The 26172-nt window shown below is 48.0% G+C and overlaps 1 protein-coding gene and 1 long non-coding RNA gene across 8 annotated transcripts in view; one reads left to right on the top strand and one right to left on the bottom strand.

Moving 5' to 3' along the window:
- The window catches only part of DGKG (diacylglycerol kinase gamma), a 194942-nt gene that overhangs the window by 86136 nt on the left and 82634 nt on the right, over positions 1-26172 (bottom strand). For 6 of the 7 annotated variants that reach the window (XR_004320963.1, XM_032482760.1, XM_006188830.3 and 3 more), the window contains 8 exons: positions 24934-25026; positions 23297-23356; positions 20784-20863; positions 19483-19557; positions 16725-16810; positions 12139-12228; positions 9939-10099; positions 3214-3278 (listed from right to left, as the gene is read on the bottom strand). Coding sequence is in view for 6 of the 7 variants with exons in the window: in XM_032482760.1 (XP_032338651.1) it covers positions 3214-3278; positions 9939-10099; positions 12139-12228; positions 16725-16810; positions 19483-19557; positions 20784-20863; positions 23297-23356; positions 24934-25026 (710 nt within the window). In the remaining variant the exon portion in view is untranslated. The remainder of the gene's footprint in view (positions 1-3213; positions 3279-9938; positions 10100-12138; positions 12229-16724; positions 16811-19482; positions 19558-20783; positions 20864-23296; positions 23357-24933; positions 25027-26172) is intronic. The other variant, XM_032482770.1, reaches the window with a different exon arrangement.
- LOC106730138 lies at positions 2752-8302 on the top strand. The gene is made up of 3 exons (XR_001366572.2): positions 2752-3123; positions 3233-3309; positions 8037-8302. It is a non-coding gene; the product is annotated as an uncharacterized LOC106730138 (long non-coding RNA).

The raw sequence follows: 26172 nt of genomic DNA, 5'->3' as shown, positions 1-26172 counted from the left end.
TGTTCATAGCAGCACTATTTACAATAGCCAAAACATGGAAACAGCCTAAATGTCCACCAACAGGTGACTGGATAAAGAAGATGTGGTATATTTATACAATGGAATACTACTCAGCCATAAAAACTGACAACATAATGCCATTTGCAGCAACATGGATGCTCCTGGAGAATGTCATTCTAAGTGAAGTAAGCCAGAAAGAGAAAGAAAAATACCATATGAGATTGCTCATATGTGGAATCTACAAAACAAAAACAAAAACAAACAAACAAACAAAAACAAAGCATAAATAAAGGACAGAAATAGACTCACAGACAGAGAATACAGACTTGTGGTTACCAGGGGGGTGGAGGGTGGGAAGGGATAGACTGGGATTTCAAAATTGTAGAATAGACTACACTGTATAGCACAGGGAAATATACACAAAATGTTATGATAACTCACAGAGAAAAAAATGTGACAATGAGTGTGTATATGTCCATGAATAACTGAAAAATTGTGCTGAACACTGGAATTTGACACAACATTGTAAAATGATTATAAATCAATAAAAAATGTTAAAAAAAAAAAGATTCATTTGTCCTGAAATTCTAGCTCTGATTAGTCACATTCCTTTGTTCAAAACAAAACAAAACAGTTACAACTCCCTAGATTTAACCTTAGGGTTATCCCCAAGGGCCCAGTCCCAGGCCTTAATGGTAAGGGCATCCAGCCAAGCAGTGACTATTCTTTGGAAAACCTAAGTTCAGCCAGTAAAACAAAGCCTTGTTTGATAATATCGTTTATATTTCCAAATCCCGGGTATCAGGCTTTCTTCCTATCCCTTGTGGCCCTTCCTAAATTTAGCCACTGGTGTAATGGGGTAACCATGGCAACAACCACCTGCCTATTTAAAACCATCTCCAAAGCTAAATAAGGAAGGCTGGGAAAAAATGGCTGCTCGCCTGCCTCTCAGTGGGCAAGTTGGGCACTCCTGGGCATTTTCAACACAAGCAAGCAGGCGGGGAGAAGCACCATGGACTCAAAGTTCTTAATGGGAAGTGTTCTGGGACCTTGTGAAACAGGGCCTACCACTATGCCACTGAGTCTTCATTCACCAGTAGGCACATGGATTTACATACAAATCCCCATGACTGTCATCCTAGGTGACCACACCACCTTGACCTCAACCAGGTGAAGGGTGAGGTGTGCAGCCAACTACAAAGAGTAGTCTTGTTGATGCAGTCTGGGAAGTGGGGAGGAAAAGCAGTCATTCAGCTCACAGTGAAATTGTTCATGATACTTGGCGCTGAAACGCAGAGTTACACCTTTTTTTCTGACAGAAGTATCTTCCTAACTGTACTTAACCATGTGGATGACTGATGATTGCTCTATTTGTGTCATATATTGACCTGTCCATTGATTTCTGGAGTATGGAGAAATTCCTGCCTCCTTCTGCTTCCTTGCTCTCTGCAAACAACAGAGGTTTTGTTTCTTTCCAGGAAGAGACCACACGACAGACCACAGTGAACCGCTTGCTCTTCCCCTATCCCTCCTTTGGATCTTTTTATACTCTTGGTTCCTCCTCCGTAGGTTGCCCTTCTCTTTCTGTCAACCTGGAAAGTACTTGTTTTCTGTGTCTTGGTTCAAGCATCTCTGTAGTTTGAAGACCCTCCACATCAAATTCTATGTCCTTGCTTTGCGTTACCTTGATTCACATCACTGAACATAAATCACTCTGCATTATCTGCTGTCTGGTCTTTCTCCCACCCCGGACTGTGAGTCCCCTAAACAAGTCTATCCAAAACACCTACACAACAGACCAGAGCCTGGTACTGTTCTCCAAAGATACATTCATTGAATGAATGAATGAATGAATGAACGAACCCCTCCATGGATTTCACAAACATTTGGCATCTTAACAACCATGTGTACACGAGTATGCAGAAGGGTCCCCTGTGAAAAGATAGCATTAAAAGTCTGCACTGGAGGAAAGAGAAAGAGTACTTTTTTAAAAGTGATTTTTTGTGTATACATTACAGTGAAAAAGATTGCGAGAGGAGCATCCATTGATTTGCAAGTCTGTGGCTTTAGCAGGAGTAGGGGCTGAAAGTATACAAGTTAACAGTGTCTTATGAGTCGGCTTGGTGTGTGTGTGAGAAAGGACATCTTAAAAAGGTTAGCGCAGCTACTATTAGATCCCACAGATCACTTTTCCTGAAGTCTAAGTAGCTTCATTTTGTTCCGTTTCTGAGCCCTAGACACTTTCTTATTCTCGGTTAACCTTCCAGGCAGGCGAGGGCGGGGGAGGTAAGGAGGAGGAATGAAAATGATGGCGGTCTATGGGCGTGCCCGGCCTTAAATGAATGTGGGCAGTTAACACTGGGCTTCTGCTTTGTGGGCTAAATAAAGCCAAGTCCCATAGGCTCAACCTGAACCCAAATTAATACCCGCTCTTCTTCCCACCTGCCTGAGGGTGGGGTGGGATCCAGCGGTCGTTTGAGATGGTATAACAAAGAGGAAAAAGGATGCAAATTAACCACCGAGAAAAGTAACTTAAGAACTCCATGGGTTAGCTCTATGCCACTCATCGGCAGAAGGGTCTGACTTGGTCTGCAAAAGAGCTGATTCTCTCTTCCCTTTCGTTTCTGGACCTAACATCCAAATTTCAGAGGGCGCGCAGGCTGAGGCTGGGCTCCGGTGGGCTCCGGGCCGCCTCTGTGGGGCCTCCCTCTGCTGCCCTCTGCTGGCAGGGGAGGCGGAGGCACCTTCCTCTCAGCCCGGCCGGGAGCGGCCGCCCCCTCCCCTTTGAGCCGGAGGGAAGCTGAGGTCCCTGCCCCCTTCCTGCCCCTTTCCTGAAGAATCACGGGTTGGGGTGGGGCAGCTGTACGTTTTGAGAAAGCGCTGCGCCCCAGGAAGGGGGTCTATTTATCGAAGAGCAGACTCCCCCACTCCCCAAGGCGGGCACATCACGCCAGCCCTTCTGGTCCCGTAATCCCATATCCTCCCTCTGCACAACATCCTCTGGGAGGGGACCGGCGGCCAGAATGTGGCAGGTTTCTGACATTGTTTTCTTCTTGGAAATGGAAACCCTCCTTCCGGCAACGTGGCAGTAAAGCACTGGGCAGCCGGGCCAAGAACGCTTGGGTGAGAGCAGGTGGAGGCCCCCGACCTGCGGGCCGCGTGGGCGGGGCAGGGGGGCAGGGCAGCCGGGGTACAGCCGCAGGGCCCTCTTACCTGCTGTTGAATTTTTCAGGGTGTTTCTCTCGCATCATATGGAACCTGTGTGCAATGGAAGCATCCTGAAAAGGAAAGACAGAAAGCAGATCCCTGGTAAGTGGTCCTGACCCTGAGCGACGTGGAAGGAAGCAAGGGAGCACACATTGTCACTGAAATAGCCCAAATCTCACAGGGGAAAACCGGGAGGCCCCCCACAGAGGCTGGACACCAGGCCCAGCATTAGGGGCGACTGCCATCAATGCTCCTAGAGCCTTTACCACTTGACTCCTCGCAATATTTGCTCTCTACTCGCCTTAGTCTGGGGTAAGTGAAGGGGTCCCTGCTGCCCTTTGGGGAGAGGGAGTCTGTCTGGGTCTGAGGGCAGTGAGAACGCTGAAGCCCCTGTGGGGCCGAGTGTGAGCCTTTGGAAATGCCTGGCCCTATTCACTCTTAAAAGAAATACTTTGTATTCTGGAATATTTTAAGACTCATAAGAAGTTGCAAAAATAGTACAGAGAGTTCCTCTGTCCCTTTCACCCAGTGATAACATCTTACATAACTAGAGTACACTGTCAAAACCAGAAAACCCATGTTGGTAGATTCTTTTACATATTAACTCTTAATCATCCATATCAGTAGGTCTAATTGGTAGCACTGGATGACATGCTTAGCCAGATAATTTAAAATGTGTATTTAAACTTCCAGCTTCTGCCTCTTGAACATTCTATGAAAATGACTCCCCAAGGTCATTGAGAGTCTCATTACCACATTGTGTGGACACTTTGCTGTCCTCCTGTTAGCACGTTCCTTTGCTACACTTTGGCCACCGGCTCTTGGAACTCAAAGTGAGGATGGCTCTCATGACCCCGTGCTTCCGGGCTCTCCATCCTCGGACCACACCTTCTTACTTCTGAGTGCATCCCGCAGCCTACACTGCATGCCATGGGCCATCTCAAGTTCTCAGAGTTGACTAGCATCTAGATGCCCACATCTCCACAGTGTATATATCTCTAGAACCAACCCTGAATTTCAGACCTAAAACTGAACACATCTTTCCTCCTCCAGCTTGGTCTTCTGCCCTTGTTAATGGTCTCCTTTTCTAGCAGAAGAATGTGTAACAACCCTTCACTGCTCAGGCCTCCTGCCAGCCGGTCGGGTGCAGGTGGTGGATTTTAGAAATAAACAGGCTAATTGAGCTGGGGTAGGGGGAGGAGCAACAGAAACAAGGGAGCTGATTCAGATTTGTGCAGGGAAAAAAAGATACAGAAACTCATTTACTGGAATGTGTAGCTAAAAGAAAACTCTTAATTCCATACGGTGAATTTTGAGCTAGTGCATATTAATAATTTCTTTTCTTGAAACGGAAATTCTGCAAAAGAAAATTTCTGAATTTTGTTTTTAACATCAGGAGGTGTAGTTCAGTGAAGAAGCTTTGCTTTTTTTTGAGCATGTGCTGGGTGTGGTGAGTAAAATGCTAGTTAATGGTGGGGACAGAAAATCCAGAAGCAAGTTAGGGGGCAACGAGGAGCTTTTGTAATATTTGCACTTGGCAGAGGAGTAAACCCAGCTAGCAGCCCCCTACTGAAAGACAGGGCAAGTCAAGGATATGGGCTTATTTTGGCAAACATCTTTGCTGAAATAATGTCTTGGGAATTTAACATTTAAGATCTAGTTATTGAGTTGTTAGTTTTTTGTTTAAGACATATCTTGGGTTGAAGTTTAGGCAGCCATGTGGACAGCGGTGGGAGATGTGCAAAGCCCCGGGGGGGCCTGTGTCCCCTGGGTCTGCCCAGCCTGCCCAGCTTCTCCAGGAAGGAGCCTTCATGCTCCCAGAGTCTGCCCACCTCCCTCTTTCTGAGCAAGTTTCATGAACACTCTGAGTAAGATTCATGTGACATCTGTCAAATGCTTCTTGCTCTAGAATTCAAGAAAACATTCCATCTACTTGTGTTCTTTTGAAGCACTAATTTTCTTCTGTCAGAAAAAAAAAAAAAAAAGAAGAAGAAAGAAAAGAAAAAAGCAACCACATGCTGCCTGGCACGGTTTGTGCTTCACTGTCCCCCACCCCCAGTGCTGCTGTGACTGGCTCCTAGTTCTTTAGTTCCCTGGGATATGCGCACAGGCCCCTTCCCTCTGTGTAGTTCCAATTATCCTTGTTTTTTTTCTTCCTAACTGGGTTTTGCAAAGCTTCTTTTCACAAAGACCAGCCTTTACAATATTATTAGTTAAGCATGTGGTTCCTAATTTGACAATGTCATCCCGTGGTAAATACACAAAGTGGTAGGGTCCTTTGCCATTCAGTTCTGAAAAGGCAACGATGATACAGACTCTGATGGTATTTCCCTGCCTGGGGATTGAAAAGAGAGTCAAGATTCACCTTCACCCTCTGTTGGGCTTCTCTCTGTCAGGCACTGAGCTGTACTTACACTCAGTAGGGATTTCATTTAGAAATCAGTGCTGCTATAATGGTTCCCACCCTTTCTTGTAATAATTACAACAAAATGAGACTTCTGTTCAGAAGGTGGGGGGTGGGGGGGACTGCAAACCCCGGAGGTGATGATGGTCTTTCTGACGGCCTCACTCTCCCAGCTCCTTTCTGTGAGGCATGGGGTAAGAAGAAGATGAAAGCAGTACGGATACACGTCTGCTCTCTCCTGAACCAAAACTCCAAGTATAGAGTTGGACAAAAGATTTTTGTGCCCTTTCCAAATAGAAGTCATTTGGACTCTGAGGTATTTAGATGTCTAGGCCAGTACTATCCAATAGAAATAAATTAAAAAAAATTTTAGTAGCCACATCTAAAAAGTGAAAAGAAACAGATGGAATTAATTTTAATAATATATTTCAATATACTGTGAAATTTGGTGCGTATTTTACACTTACAGCGTCTCTTGGCTTAGACCAGCCCCGTGTCCAGCGCACAGTAGCCACAAGCGGCTCATGGCTGCCACACTGGACAGTCTAGTCCAATAGTCTAGTCACTTTGGCAACTTACAGAGACTTAAAAAAACCAGAAAGGAGACAATAAGACATTATTTGGAATGTGGATTATTCTGAAAAATTACGGCAGATTGGGGAATGAAGAAGAGTGTAGACCTCTTGTCCCAGACCCCTCTCAGGGAATCCCATGGTTCTAGAACCCTCCTGGCTCTCATAGGTGACAGATAAGAACCTCAGACTGAGGGAATTTAAAAGGTTGCAATTTAAAATGATGACTTTCTGACAAATTACCTAACGGGTTTACCAGTGAAGTCTAACAAGTACAGCCTGTCAGGTGGAAAATGTTGTGTGGGTCAGTGTGATGACTGTGGCCTCTCCTTGGCCCCTGGGTTCCCTCAGCATCAGAAATAGATTTCATTGACTCAAGGGATTAGCTGTTCACTCGTCCTGTTAAGGCTCAGTGAAAGCAGAGCCTGTGGGGCGCTCAGAATTACACACACCCCAGGAATTACTGTGCAGTCCCCAGCTTCCTGTCACTGATACCTGGCCATCCTGACATTTCTGCAAATCCAAAAATAAAGAGCAGGGATGGGGAGGCCAGAGAAGTCAGGAAGCAGCATCCTGAATGACTGTGTTTAAAATCTCCTGCCAATGGATGTCATCAGTTAGAGGGACTGAGAAGGCCAGCCGTCTCAACTCTTCGCTGGTGGGGTGCTGGCATGTCTGGAGGTGATGGGAATCTGCTGACAGTGAGGCCCTTGTCACTCCCTCCATAGGCCAGGAGAGTCTGCCTTGTTTATCCCTCCATCTGTTAAATGGGTTCAGTTGGCGCCCAGGGGAGCGAGTGAACTCACCAGGGAGAATTCTTTACCACCTAGGGGCACCACAGCAGCGGTCATTGTCACCACCTTTATAAATGCAGGCAGCAGACATCTGATACCAATAAGATATTCTAGGTCCTTCAAAAGAGGCAAAGACTTTGCAGGGCTCTCTTTGCCAAAGGAGTCCGGCTCTAATCATCTTAAGGAAGTAAAACTGTGGGTTGGTTTACATATTACTTCTCCTCTTACAAAGTTTGGGAAGTCAAATAGGGAGCAAGAGCTTCTGCAAATGTCAGCCCCAGATTCTCTGAGGGTTACAGGTTGGCTACTTGTTTTCTCAAGAATTTCCCTTTCCAACTTTTAAAGAGTGAGCACACAATCCCTGCAAACATTTTGTTGGGAGACGGCTAAGGGTACAGCAGTGAGATCAAAGCAGACCTGGTTCTTCACTGCTTGGCAATAAAATATTAAACATGCACAAGCTACAGGTGTATGAAAAAAATTGTGAGGAAGATATTGTGCAGTTCTTCATAATCTGAATGATGAATGGATTGGATGATTATAGGTCAGCCCAGGGCAAATAAACACCTTGACCACCGAGGGAAATGGAGAATCTCTTCACATGCATTTCCCTGGGGGACAATTAGTTGGTATTCTTTCCTCCTTTTGTGCCTTCCCTCCCTCCCTCCTTCCTTCTTCCACCCCTCACTCCCTTCTCCCAAACACTTCCTTCTTATTTATAACCGGGAATTAAAACCAAGCTCAGTCTTGCTTCTTGGGATTAGGGCTTGGTTATCTAGTTGAGGGGAGGTCATCTATTCGTTTTTAGCCATTTCATCCATTTGGTCAGCAGATACTAAGTGAGTATCATTTTTTTGCATACGGCGCTGTGTAGAGATGGACAGGGAGGCTTTAGGAATCCTGTCGGTTCTGGCAGCTAGAGCTGGGCGTGTTAAGAAAGAGAAGACTTGGGGCTGAGGACTCTGAAGGCAGCTGTGGATGTAACCTGCCATCTGTAAGCTCCCAGGCAGGTCACCCTGTCCTGCAGCTCAGCTCTCATTTCTGGCTCATTGCTGACAGGTGCTGGTTCCCCCTCCTTCAGATCTGGCTTCTGCTCCTGTGAAGAACCACTTCTTTGACCATCCTTCTTTGCTCTAATGGCTTGTCTTCACCCACCGAGGACTTGATCGGGACCATCTACATCAGAATTACCTCAGAGGCCTGTTAAAAATGCAAATTCCCAGGGACAGACTGGGAGTTCAAAATTTGTGGATACTGACAGGCATATGTAGAATAGATAAACAAGATTATACTGTATAGCACAGGGAAATATATACAAGATCTTGTGGTAGCTCACAGTGAAAACAAATGTGACAATGAATATATGTATGTTCATGTACAACTGAAAAATTGTGCTCTACACTGGAATTTGACACAACATTGTAAAATGACTATAACTCAATAAAAAAATGTTTAAAAAAATGCAAATTCCCAGACCCTTCCCAGACCAACTGAATCAGAGTATGAATCAGGATCTGTCGTGGGGGTGGAATCTGTATTTCTGACCAAGGGTATGGGTGAGGTATAAGCGAGCCATCACACCCTACATTTTGAGGTCCCCCCACCCCCCGTGCTGCTGCATGAAGCTGCAGGGGCTGGGCAGAGGCTGCATGGCTCACGGTCCACAGCCAGGTGGGCTCTGGAGCTTGACACTAGTGATTCCCTTCTCTCCCACTCATCAGCTTGGACTTGACTCTATCTTTTTAAACTACTGTTCCTTCTTACAAAATGTAAAGGAGCAATGGCTAAACCTACTAATAAGGACACTCTGCCTGGTGTGCATTAGGTACTCGATACATGTAAGCAAGTATACTCTGGTTACTATAGAAAAAAAGAACATAGTTTTTGTCAAACTGTAATGCTGGGAAGCCCGTGCTCCAGAAGCCAGGCACCAGACCTGCCAGTCAGGTCTGATTTGCAGGAGCTGATGACTGTGTGTTCCTATCGTGCGAAGGGGAGCCTGAGCAGGTGGTCCAAAAGAAGAGGGGCTTTTGAGTCAAGAAAAGGAGGAGGGGTCTGCCTAGGTCACAGGGGGATGAGCTTGAAGACGCCTCCCCCAACTGAGGGCAGGGGAGCTGGGGAGATAAGACAAATCGGGACACAGAGACCCCGGAGTATGTTTCTAGTCTGATGCCTCCATCCTCTCTGAACCTGATCATGGGTCTCTCTCTCTCTCCTGTTTTAGTAATAGAAAGAGTGCTGGCTTGGGAGTCAGAAAACGAAGGCAAATCCCTTTGTCTGATCCTCACTTATAAAATGGAGGTAATACTGCCCTCCAGTGTAATCATAAGAATTAAGAAAATTCGGTAAATATGGTAAATTTTAAATCCTGTAAATATAAAGTGTTAATATTATTACTCTTTTCTCTTTCATGGTTCTCCTTTTAGTCTTATAAAAAAACAAAACCCTTCCCTTAAACCTGCAGTTTCCTCAAGCTACCTATCATATCTCCTTTTCTTTTTTTTTTAAACCACCAAAATTTGCAAAAGAGGCACAGATGACAGTGATTGAGATGATCACAGAGTCTCAGTCTGGAAGGACTCGTATGCATATGAAACTGGGCAGCATAATTCCCAAGACAGGGAAGCAGAGAGTAAGGAGCCTGGCTTCAGAGTGAGGCAGAGCATGGGTGCGAAGTTCTACCCTTTCCTTGTCAAGTGTCCTGAGGCCTCATCCCTAACAGGTGGATGGTGGGGATATGATAGAGGCAGAAATCTCCCTTATAGTCAAGGATGGGGCTTGGCGCAATGAGGATGTCCATGCCCAGGCCAGATGCCAGGACGCGTGGACCCAAGTCAAGGCTGGGGGCAGCTGGGACAGGTAAAGAGCAGGGACCCAGAGGGGACAGTGGAAGACTAGAACCCTTTCTGCCTGCCCAGGCACTTCTCTTCTAGGAAGAAAAGTGATCCTTGGCCAACTTACCACACCGATGGAGAAGTAGTTGTTCATGATGCTATACGGGACCTGGTCCCCATTCTCTACTTCCTCTCTGGGGATGACTTCCAGGTGCCAGCGGTCCAGCATCACCAAGGGGCTCTGCTCGATGTCCTTCAGGATTTTGGTCAGGCTGCCCCCTTCATAACCTGTGGAGCACAGCATCGCATTCGCCCTCAGTGCTGCTGTTGCTGCTGCAAGGCAGCGGTCAGGGTGGGGAACCCCGAGGGTGCTGGGGTCTCCCCAGTGTGTCTGTGGGCCAGAGCCAGGGAGGTTTTCTGAGCCCTGGAGAAGGAGACGGCAATATGGAGTGATTAGAAGGAAGCTGGGGCACTCTGGAACCAGAGTAGCAGGGGTAGGGCGGGGTGCTGGCCAGAGATGGGCAGGACTGTGTGGCTGAAGCAAGCCCTGGGGCATCGGTGGGCTGGACAGTCAGGAAGCTGCACGTGGGAGAACAGAGGATCTGCGCCAGGACTGTGTCGTGACAGAGACGGACAGCGTGGGAGGCGGAAGTTTAAGATGGTCCCCATGTTTCTTGCCCTCCTGGTGTATATACCCAGCAAAAGCCCCAGGACCTGGGGTAAGATGGGATGGTCACTGTCAGGATTAGCTATATGCAGAGCTGACTTCAAGACAGTGAGATTATCCTGAGTGGTTCTGACCTAATCAGGTGAGTCCTTAGAAAGACTGGACTTTTCCTTAAGAAATAGATTTGAGAAGGATTTGAAGTAAGGGAGCTTCTCTGTTGCCACCTTTGAAGATAGAGGGCTCCGTTGGGTGAGGAATGTAGGAGGCCTCTAGGATCTGGGTGTGGTCCCGGCTGACCACCAGCAAGGGGACAGGGACCTCACCTCTACAACCACAAAGAACTGAATTCCACCAACAACCGAATTAGATGAGAAGCAAATTCTCCCACAGAGTCTTCAGACAGGAGCTCAACCTGTTCAATGCCCGGATTCTACCCTGTGAGGCCCTGAGCAGAAGACCCTTCTGAGCTACAGGACTGTGAGCTGATAAATGGATATTTTAAGCCTTTTAGCTTATAATCATTTGTCAGTATTATATAATAGCAATAGAAAACCAATGTAGCAAGTGAACTGTTAAGTGATGAGAAGTTAACGAGAGAGAGAATCTCTTCTTTCAAAAAACACATCCATGTTCCTGCTTATGTTTGGGGCAATCTTGAAGAGTATTTTCAAATTGTCAGGGCTCTGGTCAGCTCCTTCAGGGATGCCTCACAAGATAGCAATATTAGCAACTAGGTAGCTGAGGGACTCGCTGCTATCAGGGAACACAGGGTTGTGTGAAATTTGTGCCTTGCTATGTGGCCTGGATGCCCAGAGCATGGGGCCACACCCTGCCTGTCCCTCTTGAACAGAGGGTTCTTCCCTAGCCTGGCATGAGGCCGGGGACCCTGGCAGCTCTTCCCATGCCTGCCGACTTCCTTCCAGGGCTGGCTCCTGCCTGCCCTGCCCCTGTCCTCCGAGCATCGCACTGACCACTGGCTGGCCTGGTCTTGAGTCATTCTGGGAACTGATCAGCCATCTGGAGTCTCACTCCAGTTCCGCCTGCCAGACTGATCTGTCCTCTCTGCCGGCTGACCTGAACTCCTCCACTCTCTAGAACATGCCCAGCTCCAGGAGGCTGTGGTAGTTTGCAGAGTTCTCTTTAGCTCCTGCCCATTGCCCTGTAAGCTGGTTACCACTCTGAGTTCCCTCTTTGGGGAATTTCACAATGAAGGCCCCCGGCCACAGGGGCTGAGGATGATCTGGATGTCCCTGGTAGCTGGTGATGTGGCTTTTCTGTCGGCATTCTGAGTCCTACTTCAGAAAAAGATCAGTAATTTGGAGAGGGGGAATTACATGCAGAAAACCCTTGTCTAAGTGAGCCCCCTACTGGGATGAACACTGGGGAGGAGACAAAGGAGATTCTACCCTAAAGTTGACTTGTTCTACTGGGGGAGGCAGGCTCTGAGCTGAGAGTTTGGGGATGATAGTAAGTCTAGTGATGGGTAAACACAGGCCTTGGCCTGGAAACAAGGGCAGGGAAAAGGCATGGAGCAGACAGGACCCCAGAGTTGAGTATTACTCGGTGAAACGTCATCCTTAAAGGGAAGTTCATCCTAGCTCTGCAGAGCCCCAGTAGATTGGAGCGCTTGTCCTCAGACCCTCCTCCCACGCAGACTCACCTCCTCCCCAGCGGAGACAGCGGGCCAGGTCATTTCCTGTTCCAAGAGGCAGGACGGCCACGGGTGGATGCTTTGCGAACCTGGCCTTATCTGCGACCCATGAAGAGGAAGAGAGAGCCATATGCCATGGGATTACAGAATGTCCGAGTTGTCTAGTTACCTCTGATCTAATGCTTGAAGCCCTCCATAGCTTTCTTTGTTTGAATATCTCTCCCGATGGGGAACTCACTACTTCCTAAAGCCATCTCTTCCTTCTGCAATGTGTTAACCGCTGCAAAGGATTTTTTCACATTGAGCTAAGTCTGTCTCCCTGCAACATGCACCTGTTCATCCTCATTTCATCCTAATTCTTTCCTTAAGGGTGACAGCAGACACCGCAAAAACATTAGTTTGCACAGTTTTAATCCTTAACGATAACCAGCATTTACCCCATTTATTCCTCAGACAGACCCTGCAAGGTATTGTCATTCTCATGGATGAAGAAACGGAGGTTCACAGAGGGAAAGTAATTTCAGAGCCAGGATCCAAACCCAGATCTCTGAGGCTCCAAGTCTGTATTCTTCCTTTTTTCCAGAGACTAGGCAGGTGCATAAATAGTGAAACAGGTGGGTCTGAGACATCAGAAGATTGGTGGGGCACTTGGAAGACTGAAGATGCCTCACTTCTAGTCACTCAGGGTCAAAAACTTAAAAATAACAACGTGTCTAACAAGCAAAGCCGCAGGTGTTACTTGGCCCCCAGGTACCAGTTTGCCACTTTCACCGCCCCCAGACTTGCAAATACACAGATTCTTAATCCTGTCTCATGACGGCCGTGAAGGAGCATCAGACCAAACCATTAGAGAAACATGTATGTTTTAATCTGGCTGCAGATCTACAGCAGCACAGTGGCTGAGCTGGGGAAGCTGAAGGAGGCCAGACACCTGCAGGGCTCCAGGGGACACCACCTACATAAATCTCAGTGCACCTGGTGCCGGGATGTGAGTGATGTGATTGGGGAGCAGGGGTAGGGGTTGAGTGGGGGACAGGGGCAATGCAAGAATTAGCCTCCTGCATGAGGCTCATGCTAGGGCAGCCCCAGCAAAACGAGAGTTCATAGGTCCCCCAGGTTGTCAGACTCATGCTAGAAATGGCTGAGCTCAGGAGAGACGGAGGGCTGAGATCATCACTGGGAGGGCTGAGATGGAGCATGGAGTAAAGCAATGGACTCTCTCACTGTTCCCAGAACATGCAGTCCGCGTTTGTGCCTCCCTGCCTCTGCACGGGCTCTTCCCTTTGCCTGGAAGGCCCTTGTTTGCTTAGGTCTGCTCCTCCTTCTGAGCTCCCCATCCCAGCAAGTCAACCATCCTCACAGTGTTGAGGCTAGAGACCTGGATGTCACCCTGGGTTTTTCCTCTCCTTCACCCCACATCCATTCACATATCAATTTCTGTAAGTTGTTTCCTAAATAGATCTCCAAGCCATCTCTTCTCTCCATCTATGGTGATCCTGGATTCTGGTATATGATTCCTCCCCCGGTACTGCTGTAACTGCCTCCTCTCTGCCCTCTTGGTCTCCAGGTCCATGCCTTAGTGTGTTTCCCACACTTCCACCAAGGCAGGCATCCTTGAATCACAAGCCTGATCACACTAGTCCACTGTGTTCCCTTCTGCCATGGCTCCCATCACCCCTTAGCATGGCAGTGAGGCTCTTCCTGGCTCTGCCTTTCTCTCTAGCCTTATCCTTCTCACATCCTGCCTCCCACTCAACATGTCAACCACGCTGAAGTGCTTTCGGTGCTTTAAATCACAAGCTCTCTGTTGCTCAGAGCAGAGGCCCTCCCTGGTTGCCCTAGTCTGGACCTGGTGCTTCTCCAGAGTGTTTCCTTAGCACCAAGGATGATCTCATGATCTCATCACACTCTCTTGCAATTGACTATTTGTTCCCCAAATGTACCGGAACCTCCCTGGGGGAACTCATTCACTGTGGTATCTCTACACGTATTTATTGAAGGCCTAAGTGCTGTGTTAGATGCTCTGCCTCTGAGAGCAGGTAAAAAGCTATGGCTCAGGCTCTCATGGGAGCTAACACTTGAGAGAGAGAGACTGATATTAACAAGGTCTTCATTTAAATGATGCATAATTTCAAATTCATGCTGGAAATGAGTGTGGTCCTGTAATGAGGTGTCAGGGAGGGCTCCCCCTGAGGAAGCCTCACTTTGGCTGAGATCTGAAGCAGAAGCTGACCAAGCAAAGGCCAGCAGAGCAGACTAGACAAGAGGAGCAACTTGTGCAAAGGTCCTGTGGTGGAAGGGAGACTGGTGCCTTCGAGGGTCTGAGAGAGGGACTGGGTGTCTGGGTTTAGAGAGAGAGAAATGGGAGTACGAAATGAGGCTGGGAAGTGGGGGCAGCTGCTAGATCACTCCAGGCCCTGTAGCGCATCTGAAGGGTTTTCTTTTTATCTAAGACTCCTGGGAAGCCACTGATGTGCCTTACATATCATGGTCCCCACTGGCACTCAGGAATGACCACTCTGGCTGTTGCAGAACAGATCAAAGGGGACCAAGAGGGGTGCTGGAGAGCACGGAACAAGGGCCTTAATCTCTCTTGAAAGAATGAATGAATGAACATGGTGCAGTTACTCGTTTTACCCCTCTAATTTTTTCTCCTTGGGTCACCAACCCATGAAAAAGCAGCTCCTTTCACATGATATTTCTGTTCCTGGTAGCTTCTATCACCTGTGTTCTCTGCAGGTAGATCTTATACAACTTGTCAGCACAGCCTACTTTCTCCTTTGGGATGGAGAGGGAGCTCCTGGTACTGCAGCCATCCAACCTCTGCTGATCAGCAATTCCTTCCCTGGCTCCCAGAGGATGCCTCCCTCCTCCCACAAACAACTCCAGAGCCCGAGGTGACAGGAGAGCGTGGGTGGCTGCTTGGCAGGGCTGTGTCCATGGAAACCAAAGTGCCTGTGGGGGAGCAGATGTGGCAGGTGTGCGTGGTGCTGGCCCCACCCCTCCAGGTGGTCTGCTTGCGATCTCTGGGGACCCAGCCTTCTCCGCCCGGATCAGGGTCTCTTCTGGCCCATCCTTGACTCCCCTCTTCCCCTCGTCTCCCACACCCAGTCTGTCAGCAAATCCTGCTGGCTCTGCCTTCAAAAGATATCCCGACCTGACTCCTTACCACCTCCTGTTTCTACCATGGTCCACACCCTGGTCCCCTCTCCCCTGGATTCCCGCAGGCACCTCCTAACTAGTCTCCCTGCTTCTGCCCTTTTCTGTTTCTGGCATCTGTTGCCTCTCTGCTTTGCTCAACACCATCCAGCATCTTGGGACATTCCCAGCATGAGAGCCACATTCCGTATAATGTCCTACATGTCCTAGTGACTGGGCCCTGCATCATCTCTGCTTCATCCCTTCATCCTCTCCCCTCACACACTCCACCCCGCACTGCCTGGAAGCCTTCCTGCAGCCCTCGGCAGCCGGGCCTCCTCCTACCTCAGGGCCTTTGTATTTGCCATTCCTTCTGCCTGAACTGCTCTTCCCTCAGGTACCCGCAAGGCTCACCCTCCTCCAGGTCTCCATGCAAAGGTCAGCTGCTCCTCAAGGCCTTCCGGACCTCCCACTCCCACCGCTGAGCGCCCCTTGCCCCTTTACTGCTATATTTTTAACACCTTCTGACATACTGTACGTTTCACTTATTTATTTGTGTACTGCCTGTCTCTTCCCTCTAGAAAGGAGGCTCCCTGAGGGAGATTTGTCCTTTTGTTCACTGATGCATTGCCAGAACTTGGCACCTGGAAGTGCACTGGCAGGATTTGTGGAGCAAAGGATGAAAAAAACCGAGGCAGCCCAGGGCTCGTTGCTCTGGGGACTTTGGTGACGACCCTCCCCAGCAGTCTCCTTGGCTGTTTTCCTGTGCTTATGTACCCACGTCCTGGTGTTTATGTGGGTTCTCCAGGGTTAGACCTTGAATATACCCCATGTCTCAGAATTTCAGAGTCACTCTCCATTATTTACTGCGGGTGATGTGTCCAAGGATTCACAGATCTAGCCAGAGCTGGACTAGACCCCAGGCCTCCAGACTCCCAGCCTGGGCCTTCCCCATCGCCCTTTATTTTTGATTTAGGTATGCTGGACACAGCCCACCATAGCTTTTCTTTGCTTTCACTGATCTGCGCTTTCTACGTGCATTTTCTGGGCTCCGGCTCCAGGTGTTTATCTCAAGGTGACTTGCCCTGGGCTGTGCATCTACGCTTAGTTCTCTGGCCTTTATCCAGCACCCTTGACCTGCCTGGAGTCTCAGTCCTGATCTCTCTCCACCCAACTTCTCATCTGGCCTGTCCTGCGACTGCCCAAACCCCAGCCATGGCAGATAACTGTGAGGCAAGGCTGAAACTAAATTGTTATATCTGTACCTGTGGGAACCCTTCCATTGTCTTCTTCCTTTCTTTTTTCCACCCAAAGTAGATACTTCGTCAAGCATTGATCCAAGAGTGGAAACAAAGATAAGCAAGACATGGCTCCATTTCTCTTTCTTCTTTAGTGCCTTCCTGACTTAATGTACTTACTATAAGTCAACTGCAAAGGCCCTCCCAGCCCATTCTTACCAATGCAATCCAAAATCCAGCCAACTGTTCCGTCTCCTCCGCAGGCCAAAACACGGAAGTCTGGAGTATCACGGAAAAAGTTCAGTCTGGGAAGTAAAGAGGCCAAAATGGTTTTGTTTACAGGCTGACCTTTGACACGCCTTGAGTCAGAATCCCCCCCTACCCCACTGCTCCCTTCCCTGGGAGTATGTTATTACCTTGATGCCTTTCGGAGTTGAAAGGGTCACTTAAGGTTCTAAAGCCAGAACTTACTAAGCAATGCCATTGACCATGAATCCCAGGGAGCCATCTCTATTCAAGCAGACTCTGACTCAACATTCAACACAGAAAACAGTTTTTGTGGGGAGGGAAATAGCTCAGTGGTAGAGTGCAATGCTTAGCATGCACAAGGTCCTGGGTTCAATCCCCAGTACCTCCATTAAAAAAAAAGAAGAAAATGGTCTTCTAGAAATTCTCTATTATTTATGAAAAGAAATCTAGAGTTTGCTTATTTTGGCTAACACCCAACATTTTGACTTCTCTCTGGCTCCCTCACCTGTTCTGTCTGCACGACCTTCCCTTTAAGTCAGATACACTGAACTAGCTGGGTCTTCATGCCACTCTCCTGTGGGTCTAGAACTTGGACCCAAGTGGAGCAAGGACCATCTCCCCCCAAGCCCTTAACCTTTTAGAGCAGAGCCCTTAACTGGCTGCATGAACCTCCAGGGGGTCTGTGGATAGAATCCAGAGGGCCATATTACCCTCTTATCTCCCTTCAGCTCTAACTGAAATTTAGGGTTTCCTTCCACTATGACTGTAAGATGCAAATCACGGGATATTAACTATACCTGTGACTTGGTTAAGCAGCCGAAATCACAGGTGTTTTACTGTCTTACTACGGCTGTGGTGGATAGTTTCTGTCATCACTTGTGCTCATCACTGCTTTTAATTTACCATAGGTATTAGATCTGCCTCTGGAACTTGCTATATAATATCTCAGTTAATCACATATATCCTCATGGCAAAAATTTGTTTCTTAAGCTTTTGATAACTGCTTTTTCAATATTAGTTTCCCTGGTCATCCTATATATTTGGTTTTATACTTTAAAAAAATATTATCTTTATTTATTAAGAAAGGGTCTGAAGGGTCTGTAGGCTACATCAGACTGCCAAATGGGTTCCTGGCACAAAAGAGGTTAAGAAGCTCTGCTTTAGTACAGATGTAACCTGTAGAGGCCTGGGGGTGGGGCTGAAGCTCTGTATTTCCTCTTTGCCCTGCACGGTGGTCTGAGAAGACCCCGGGAGCCTTCTAAGTCATGGATGCACGCCTGGGCAAATGAACCTTCCCTCTCCTCCCCTTCTCTTGAGAACTCTGCTCTCCTATAGGAAGTGGATTCAGAACGGAGGCTCCCTTCAGCTAGACAGCCTGTCTGATCACACACTGACACGTACAGCAGAGATACTCAGGGCACAGCAGTCTGAGAAGTAGCCGCCAGGCTTGTCATCCAAGGCAAAACCAATTTTGGATAATGCAGCTAAGCTGAAGGACTGTATTCAAGTATCAAAGTGCCCGAGAAGAGAGCGGGCTGGTAAAGGTATCTGTGGGCTGCTGCTTGGTCACAAGTCATAACAGAGCAGTAACTGGCAGTCACGGTGACCGTGATGGGGCACGCAGCAGTACAGGTGGACTCTATTTCGAAATTAGTTTTACAGGTGAGTCACGGCTGCATCTGCACTTATGTTTCTTTCTCCTTTAGTGTGTCTTGTCCTACCACTGCCATAGACAATAGCTTTGTGTCAAACAATTGTAGACAGGGACAGAGCCCCTTTTAACACTCCTTACTCCAGCCCCTCTGAAGGTGTTGCTGAACCCAGAGTAGAAATAAGGGTTGGAAGGTTGGGCAAAGCAGCTGTGTGTTAGAAAGCCCAGCCCAGGAGGCACAGATCTGAGAATAGCCTCGGGCTGGCGGGCAGAGGTCCCGAGTGCACTGGCTCTATCTAGTAAGAAGCCCCGTCTTTGGGTACCTTCCAGCCCCAATGCTGGAGGGGCCTCTGATTACAGGGCCCCACAGCGCATCATGTTAGCCACCAGCACGAGGACCAGCTCCTCCCATAGACCTTGGGTCAGGCTGCAAAAGGGCTGCCTAGTCTCCTCTTATTGCTGTCCCTCTCCTCAGCACTTTGCCAAAGAGCAGGGAAATAGCCAATAGGCAAATGACAGGAGGAGAAGGGCCAGGGGAGAGCTTAACAACCTTTAAATTGGATGATCCAGAAAAAAAGTGATTTCATTGAACCACCACTTGTCTTGGTCCTAAAATGCCCCACAGCAGAGCACGCAGCAGGACTTGGAATCAGCGGTATAGATTTCTGAACCACTGACTGACAGTGATAAGAAGACCCTATCCTTCTTCCTGATGATTCAGTATGAAGAACCAGCTAACGCAGCCTTGCAAGTGAGTGAAAATAATTTACCAGCCTGTCCTTCTTGGCAATCCAATGATGAAATGGCATATACAATTTTTCCCTCCTGCAAAATCAACAGCTTTTTCTGGGATGAAGGGCAGGAGGCTACTTCCCAGAGTCAGCCATATGAGTATTCCTGAGTATCTCCAGGAAGACACAGGGTAGATATGAGGAAAAGAAGAGAAAAGCAGTAAAACGGTAGGAAGGATAAATCCACAGACGAAGGAGACAAAAAAGGCAACCCCAAAAATGGTATCTTCTTTAGAGACTGAAGGGTGAGGGGGAGAAATAGGAAGAAAAGATTGTATCTCCATACCCTGGAGTAGGCCCCCCATTGTCCAGGTTGAAAACTTGTTTGGGGTTGAGCAGATAGTGGAATTTCCGAAGAATTCTATGGGAAAAAAAAGAGAGACAGAGAGATGGAGACAGAGAAGGGGAATGTCATTGTGAGAAGTCACAGCAGGGCAAGCGCTGCTGGAGCCCACTGATGGTGGGAATGTGGCTCCACTGAAACCCAAGAGGGGAGAAGACCGCACGCAGGCCCTGCAGACCCTTATGTCCCAGGTCCAGCTGGCCGCACCCACGCCCTCACCCTGTTTCAAGGTCTCCGCACCATCCAAGGAGTAGCCACCCCTTGCATAGAGGAAAGGGCAGATCAACCCAGAGAACAGGACTTCCATTCTCCTAAAGCTTCTTCCTTCATGGAGACCTTCTCCCAAAAGTTCTGTATGTTCTAGTTAGTATGATTCTGCTCTCTGTGGACTAGACAAAGGCACCAAGGGACGCTCTGTGGAGAGGTCCCCACATCGTGGGATCAGGAGGACATGCAGGAGATGGGGTTGGGGCAGAGGAGGGCTGGAGGCAGTGACTGCATCTAGGCTTGGTTTCAAGGCTCCAGCTTGAGGCTAATCAGGTCAGTTCAGGAGGGGTGCTCTGCCCCTGGGACTGGGGTGGAGGCTCTCAATTCTCACTTAGGTGCTACTTACTGTTTTTTAAAACCTGGATTCCAGATCAACATGCCATCTGTTCCTCACCCCAGAGCTGAACACTGGCAGCCAGAGCTGTTCTGGCCATCCACCCCCACCCCCAAGTGCTCCCAGCAGACTAGGTGTTTCCGTCACTGATGAGACAGGTGCCCTGCTTTCTCAGGGATGGGATAGGCCAGGAGGTCTCAACCAGGTGCCTCCACCACAACTCTTTTATCAAGAAAAGACTTAGATATTATAAATCAATAAAAAATGTTAAAAAAAAAAAAGAAGAAAAGAAAAGACTTGGAAGGCTGGGAATTTAACAGACATCTCAGAACTTGGTCTGACCCTGGGAACTGGAAATAATGGCTCACGTGACAGCCCCTAGGCTAAGCGCTGTGTGTCTATTTTAATGCTCACAAAAGCCCTATAGGAGGAGACATGATTATTACTTCCATCTTACAGAAGAGCAAACGGAGGCACAGGGATGTTAAGTTACTTGAATTAAATCATCAAGTGGTCTGTGGTGGGGCTGGACTGGACTGCAGGTCTGCCTGTCTCCACTGCCCACGCTGCTGTGCTTGAGAGGAAGGATGGACCCCAGTCAGGCTGACCCAGCCTCCCCATCTTGGAAAAGAAGAGAACATACCTTTCTCCTTGTCTTCCTCCACTCTTGGGGTTCACCAAGACAAGCAGGGGGTGGGTACCCGGGGTGGGGATGATCTTATACTTAAAAGGCAAAAGAAAAAGAAATTAGCTCTGTTTCAGGCAATAGGAGGAAAGCAATGAGAGTCAGTGTCAAGACAGTTTCTGGGAGAGGTGACTGGCAAGCAGATCCAGGCATGGAGGAGAGGAGGTCAGGAGGTGGTAGGTGTTTGTCTACTGGCTGAGTTTTCTGAGGGATTAAGCAGCTAAGTGTCTCCTGCCTTAGTGGCCTTTAAACAGTGTTAACGGGGATGAAAGTTTGAGGTCAGGATCAGAGACGGGGCAGTGGCATCATAGCTTGAAATTATTCAACAATGGTGTGGCATTGTGCCCACAGCACAAGATCAGATCTTGTGAGGGATCCAACTAAATATGATCTTAGAAGGTATGGTCATCTGGTCCTAAACCTAGATAAAGCAACAGCAGTGGGATTAACCATCACCTCCACCCCAGCACCCTCCCAATCCACAAATCCAGCCCCGATTTTCCTCTGGAGCCTTGGTTCCACATTTGTCACTGCCCAGTGGGTACCTTCAAGCCAGATGTCTCATCAGAGCACACCCTAAACCTGACTTATCTTCTTTCCCCACAAAACTTGTCCTTTCTCTTGGCTATTATTATTATTCATCCAGTCATCCAGGGAAGACTCTGTCCTGTCTTTCCCTGGAATGTCTCTCTACCTGGAGCAGCTGCCACAGCACCTACACTGCTTGGGCTCCTCCCACTTCAGGTAAGTCCTGCATGCCGCCCCCACGCACTTCCTTTCCAGGACATCACATTAGTCATGCCACTCCTGCTCAAAAACCTTTAATGACACCTCATTACCCAGAGGATAAAATCCAAATTTCCTCACCTGGCATGCAAGGCATTTAATGCAGCCCCATTCTACTGTTCCCCCTCAGTTACTCTAACCCTCGTCACAGTTCCAGCCAAGCCCAGCTCTTACCCTCTAGTGTGTCTCCTGAATTCCCACCCTATGGGGACCCTCACACAAGTTCCTTCTCCTCCTTATTGCCCTGAAATACCCCCTCTTCCTTCTTTGCAACCTCTTAAAAAAAACTTCTCCTCCCCTGAGCCCAATTCAAGAGCTATTTCATGAAGTTTTCCTTGATGATTGCAGCTAAAATGACTGCACTTGAAGCACGTCCTGTCTTCTGGGTTTCTTTTGTTATTGTTTATTTGCATATATATATATATATATTTTATCTTCTGAAGTAAATGCTCAAAACATCAACTGGATTTTAAATGCCTCAGGAGCTGGGCAGGTGTGTGAACAACCCTCCAACCAAGGACCCCATTGCACCAGATTCAAGAGTGGGTCCTCAGCATACTTGTGGGTTCAGCAGAAGGACACGTAGATCCAGAGAGGCTGCTCTGCTCCATATTCATACCTAGTGCCTCCCTTTCCAGATCTCAAGCTAAAATTCAGCAAACACAGTGCCATAGTGTTTGAAATGGACAGCAACATTCTTTATAACTTTTAGCAATGTTCTCATCTGCCAAGGGTGATTATTTGTGAGATACCCAGAAGCATCTTAGAGCCTGAGGAGTAATTTTTTTTTTATCTCTGGGGGTGATATTCAAAATATTTCATAGCCAGTATACAGCGTGGGCACTGTCCAACTGGAACAGATGCAGGATAACCAGATAGATGCCAGCTGTCAACAACTGACCTGCATCGTGTGTGTGTGTGTGTGTGTGTGTGTGTGTGTGTGTGTGTGTGTCTGCTCCATCTGGCTTTCTGCCCTTCAAGGTGTCTAGAGATTTCCCACGTTAAGGTTCAGCCATCAATATCACCGAAGTTTTGCACTAATCTGCATGTTCTCATTGGATCTGGGAGCATCTCTGGGAGGTGGGCAGTGCAGGGGCTGCTCTGCCTCTTTCCAGACAAGGAAACTTAAGGCTCAGAGGCAGAGGAGCCCTGGTGTTCTATCTCCTTTTCTAGCACTCTCTGTACCTCACCAGGCTGCCTTTCTGGAACTTTGTGGAATGCACAAAGAGGAGCTCACTGGTGAATTCATGTGAAAAATGAGTTCTTAAATATACATTTAAGGATGAAGGAGAACTTTTGGATGTGGTGAACTTTGTTTTGGCAGTCACATTCTGGAGACAGCTTGGCCGTCTTGGAAGACTCAACTGTCTATTTTTAGGCCACATTCTTGTTATTATTCAGGAGATCTGTACACTGAAGTTTTATGCAATGTGTTCTTAAAAGGTGATAAAGCCAGTCTGGCCAGCCATGGGATCGACCTACCTCCCTTCTCACCACTTGCCTACAGTGTAGTTGTTGAAGATAATTCCAGAGGCTGGAAATACAGCGTCCTGTGTGATATAATTGGTCGGATGAGAAAGCAAAGGTTGAGATGTGTTTCTCTAGAACCCAAACCCTGTCCTCCCCTCCAGAGCCTTGGACCCACTTAGAATGAATGAGGAGACTGGGGGCTTTTGCTGAGGTACCTGCATTATAAGTTCACCCTTGGCTGACATGCTACCATCCGACTTCCCATCTTGCCTGTCCTGTGAGAAGAGAGGAAAGACAAGCATCTTTTGAAAAAATATGTCTAATACAAAAAAAAAAAAAGAGAGAGCTCAGAAGAAAAAACAAATGGTTACCCTAAGGAGAGAGAACAGAAAACCAGTATAGTGTAGGGAGGCACTTCTCAAAGTGGGGCTTTGGACCTAAAAAAAGAAATGCTCCCTTTGGGTTTCTCTAGGACTCTCCAGGCCTCTGTCATCACTTGCCCTGACTTTAACTTCGAGACACTGGAAGGGACACAGGGAGAGGAAGCACTGAAGTTAGCAGGAATCTACTTTGTTGATTTAGAAGCTTGAACTCTGAGAAGCAAGGTCCTCAATGTGGTTTCTCTGCTCAGCACTATCTAAACACTGTGATACTGAATAGGTAATTAATCTTGTGTTGGTTTTTCTTTTCAATGTTTATTATTTATTTTATTGAGATTTATGTCACATACAGTAAAATGCTCAAATCTAAATCTACAGCTCCATGAATTTCTACACACCTAAGGCCCTTGTAGCTACTGCCTCTTCTGGCGTAGTAATTCTGCTGTGACTCCTGATGCCATATTGGCTTTTGCCTGGCTTTTGAATTTCATATAAATGGAGTCATAGACCATGTCTTTTTATGAGTCTAACTTCTTTTGTTCAGCATTGTATTTTGGGGGTTATTCATATTTTTGCTTCTAAATATAGTTATTTTCCATTGCAATGTAGTATTGTACTGTATGAATATGCCTCAACTTACTTATCTATTCTCTTGTCAGTGCGTCATTAGCTTATTTTCAGTGTTTGATGTGAATAAAGTTGACATGAGCATGCTTGTACCTGTCTTTTGGTAGAATAAATGCTTGTATTTCTCAGGTAGATACACAGGAGGAGACTTATCAGGCACAGAGTTTGTGTATTTCCAACTTAGTAGGTACTGCCAAGTGGTTTTCAGAAGTGGTGGTTTTTCTTTGGTTTTTAATGAAAAAGAAGATGGTCAAGTCAAGCGTGAGATGTGAGGAATCAGTGGCACTCAGCAGCATCTTTAAGATGGAAAGAGAACAGTTAAGGTGTTTGGTGCTTGGTTTGAGAGAGGGGACTTCAACATGGGAGACAGAAAAAGTTCCAGGTGGGGATAAATGGAGTTTAATTTCACAGCTTCATTTCCAAGTAGGGCTGAGACACCCAGGTGGAAATCTTCAAGGCAGAGGGAGGTCCATGTTTGGACACAGGAGAGAGGGTGACAGGGACAAGGGAGGCCTGGGAAGCCTAGCTGTGCACAGGTGGTGACTGATGTTCCTTGAACGGTGATCTGCCTGCAAGGTGCTTGGAATGAATGTGCTTTCCTTGATGGGCCATCTCAGAGCGCACTGGGTGGCCAGCAGTTGGAATTGTTTCAGTCAGAGAAGTCTTCCCTCACAGTCTGACAGCACAGCACTGACCTCTTTCAAATTTATGCTGAAAACATGAAACCTAAGAGTTGTGGAGGAAGGCCCTCTGAGGATGTGGCTGTCTGAAAGCTGCCTGCATCTGAAATGTGAGCAGGAGTGGCGGGGGCGGGGGCGGAGCCCTGGCAGGGCAGCAGCACTTACCCGGGTGACGGGGCAGATCGAAGTGGGCAGCAGAATATGGTCTCTGAGTTCCCCACCGTCACACAACGTTGACAATTCACATTTGCGGTGAAACTGGAGCGAAAAATGAAGATGAGTGTGAATGAAAGTCAAGGAAATGTCAAGTATGAGGGTTTGGAGATTTACTGGGGAGGCAGGCTGTTGAGTGCTCCTCCAAATCCTGATTCACTGTTGGCTTTGGCAGTATATGAGAGAGAGAGAGAGAGAGGGAGACAGAGAGAAAGAGTGTGTGTGTGTGGTATGTGAGTGTGGTGTGTATGGTGTGTATGTTTAAGTGTGTGGTGTGTGAGGGTGATGTGTGTGTAGTGTGTGGTTTGTGTGGCATGTGTGGTGTGTGTGTTTGAGTGTGTGGTGTGTAATGTGGATGGGGGTACGTGTGTGGTGTGTATGGTATGTGCTGTGTGTGTGGTGTGTATGATTGTGTGGTGTGTGTGGTCTGTGGTACAGGTATGTGTGGTGTGTGGTGTGTGGTGTGTGTCTGTCGTAAACAGAGGAAGGAGACCCAGTGCTGCCCAGGCAGCCGGGGCCAAACAGCCCCGAGCAGGTCTGTGGCCCGTCAGTGTGGCAGCCCCACGTGGATTCCAGAGCCTGCCTTGGGTTTGCTCCCGAGGCTCTGAGACACTGGAAGGAAGGAGATCTTGTTGAAGAAACTCATGACAGGCTGGATTTGAACCCCACGATGCAACCTCTGCATTTTAAGAGTTCACAGTCTGATCTGGAGACACGTCCTTCTTGAGGCTGACGCCTGGTCAAGGGGACTAGACATGGCACTGGGCTTGCTTTGGAAGGCACGTCGGGCAGCTCCAGGTATCCAGGGAGGAAGCGGACACTCGCCTGCCTGGTGGCAGCAGGCACAGGCCTCTGGCCTGGGCAGTGGAGACTATCAAGAGTGCGCTTTCCTCTGATACAGGGATTCTGGTGTCTAAAACCTCTCCCACTCTGTCAGCACCCTGGCCCTGGGTGACATGCAGGCGAAGGAAGTCCATGGTCCAGCCTGCTGTTCACAGCTGCCTGGCCGTAACACCAGTGGATCGGCCAGCTTCTTCTCAAGCAGCCCACACTCCCCTGGTTCTGGGGGTGCTCTCTTCTGGGCAGCCTGGTGATTCACTGGAGGCTCCCAGACTTAGGGACTGAACAGGGGCTCTGAGCCCCCTTGCCTCTATCCTGTCCCCTGGCTCTGCTCACGCCCTCTGGCAGGAT

Source organism: Camelus ferus, chromosome 1 (genome assembly GCF_009834535.1).
Source record: "Camelus ferus isolate YT-003-E chromosome 1, BCGSAC_Cfer_1.0, whole genome shotgun sequence".
Taxonomy (NCBI): Eukaryota; Metazoa; Chordata; class Mammalia; order Artiodactyla; family Camelidae; genus Camelus; species Camelus ferus.
Note: the sequence above shows the minus strand (reverse complement) of the source record. Positions and strands in the feature narration are given on the sequence as shown.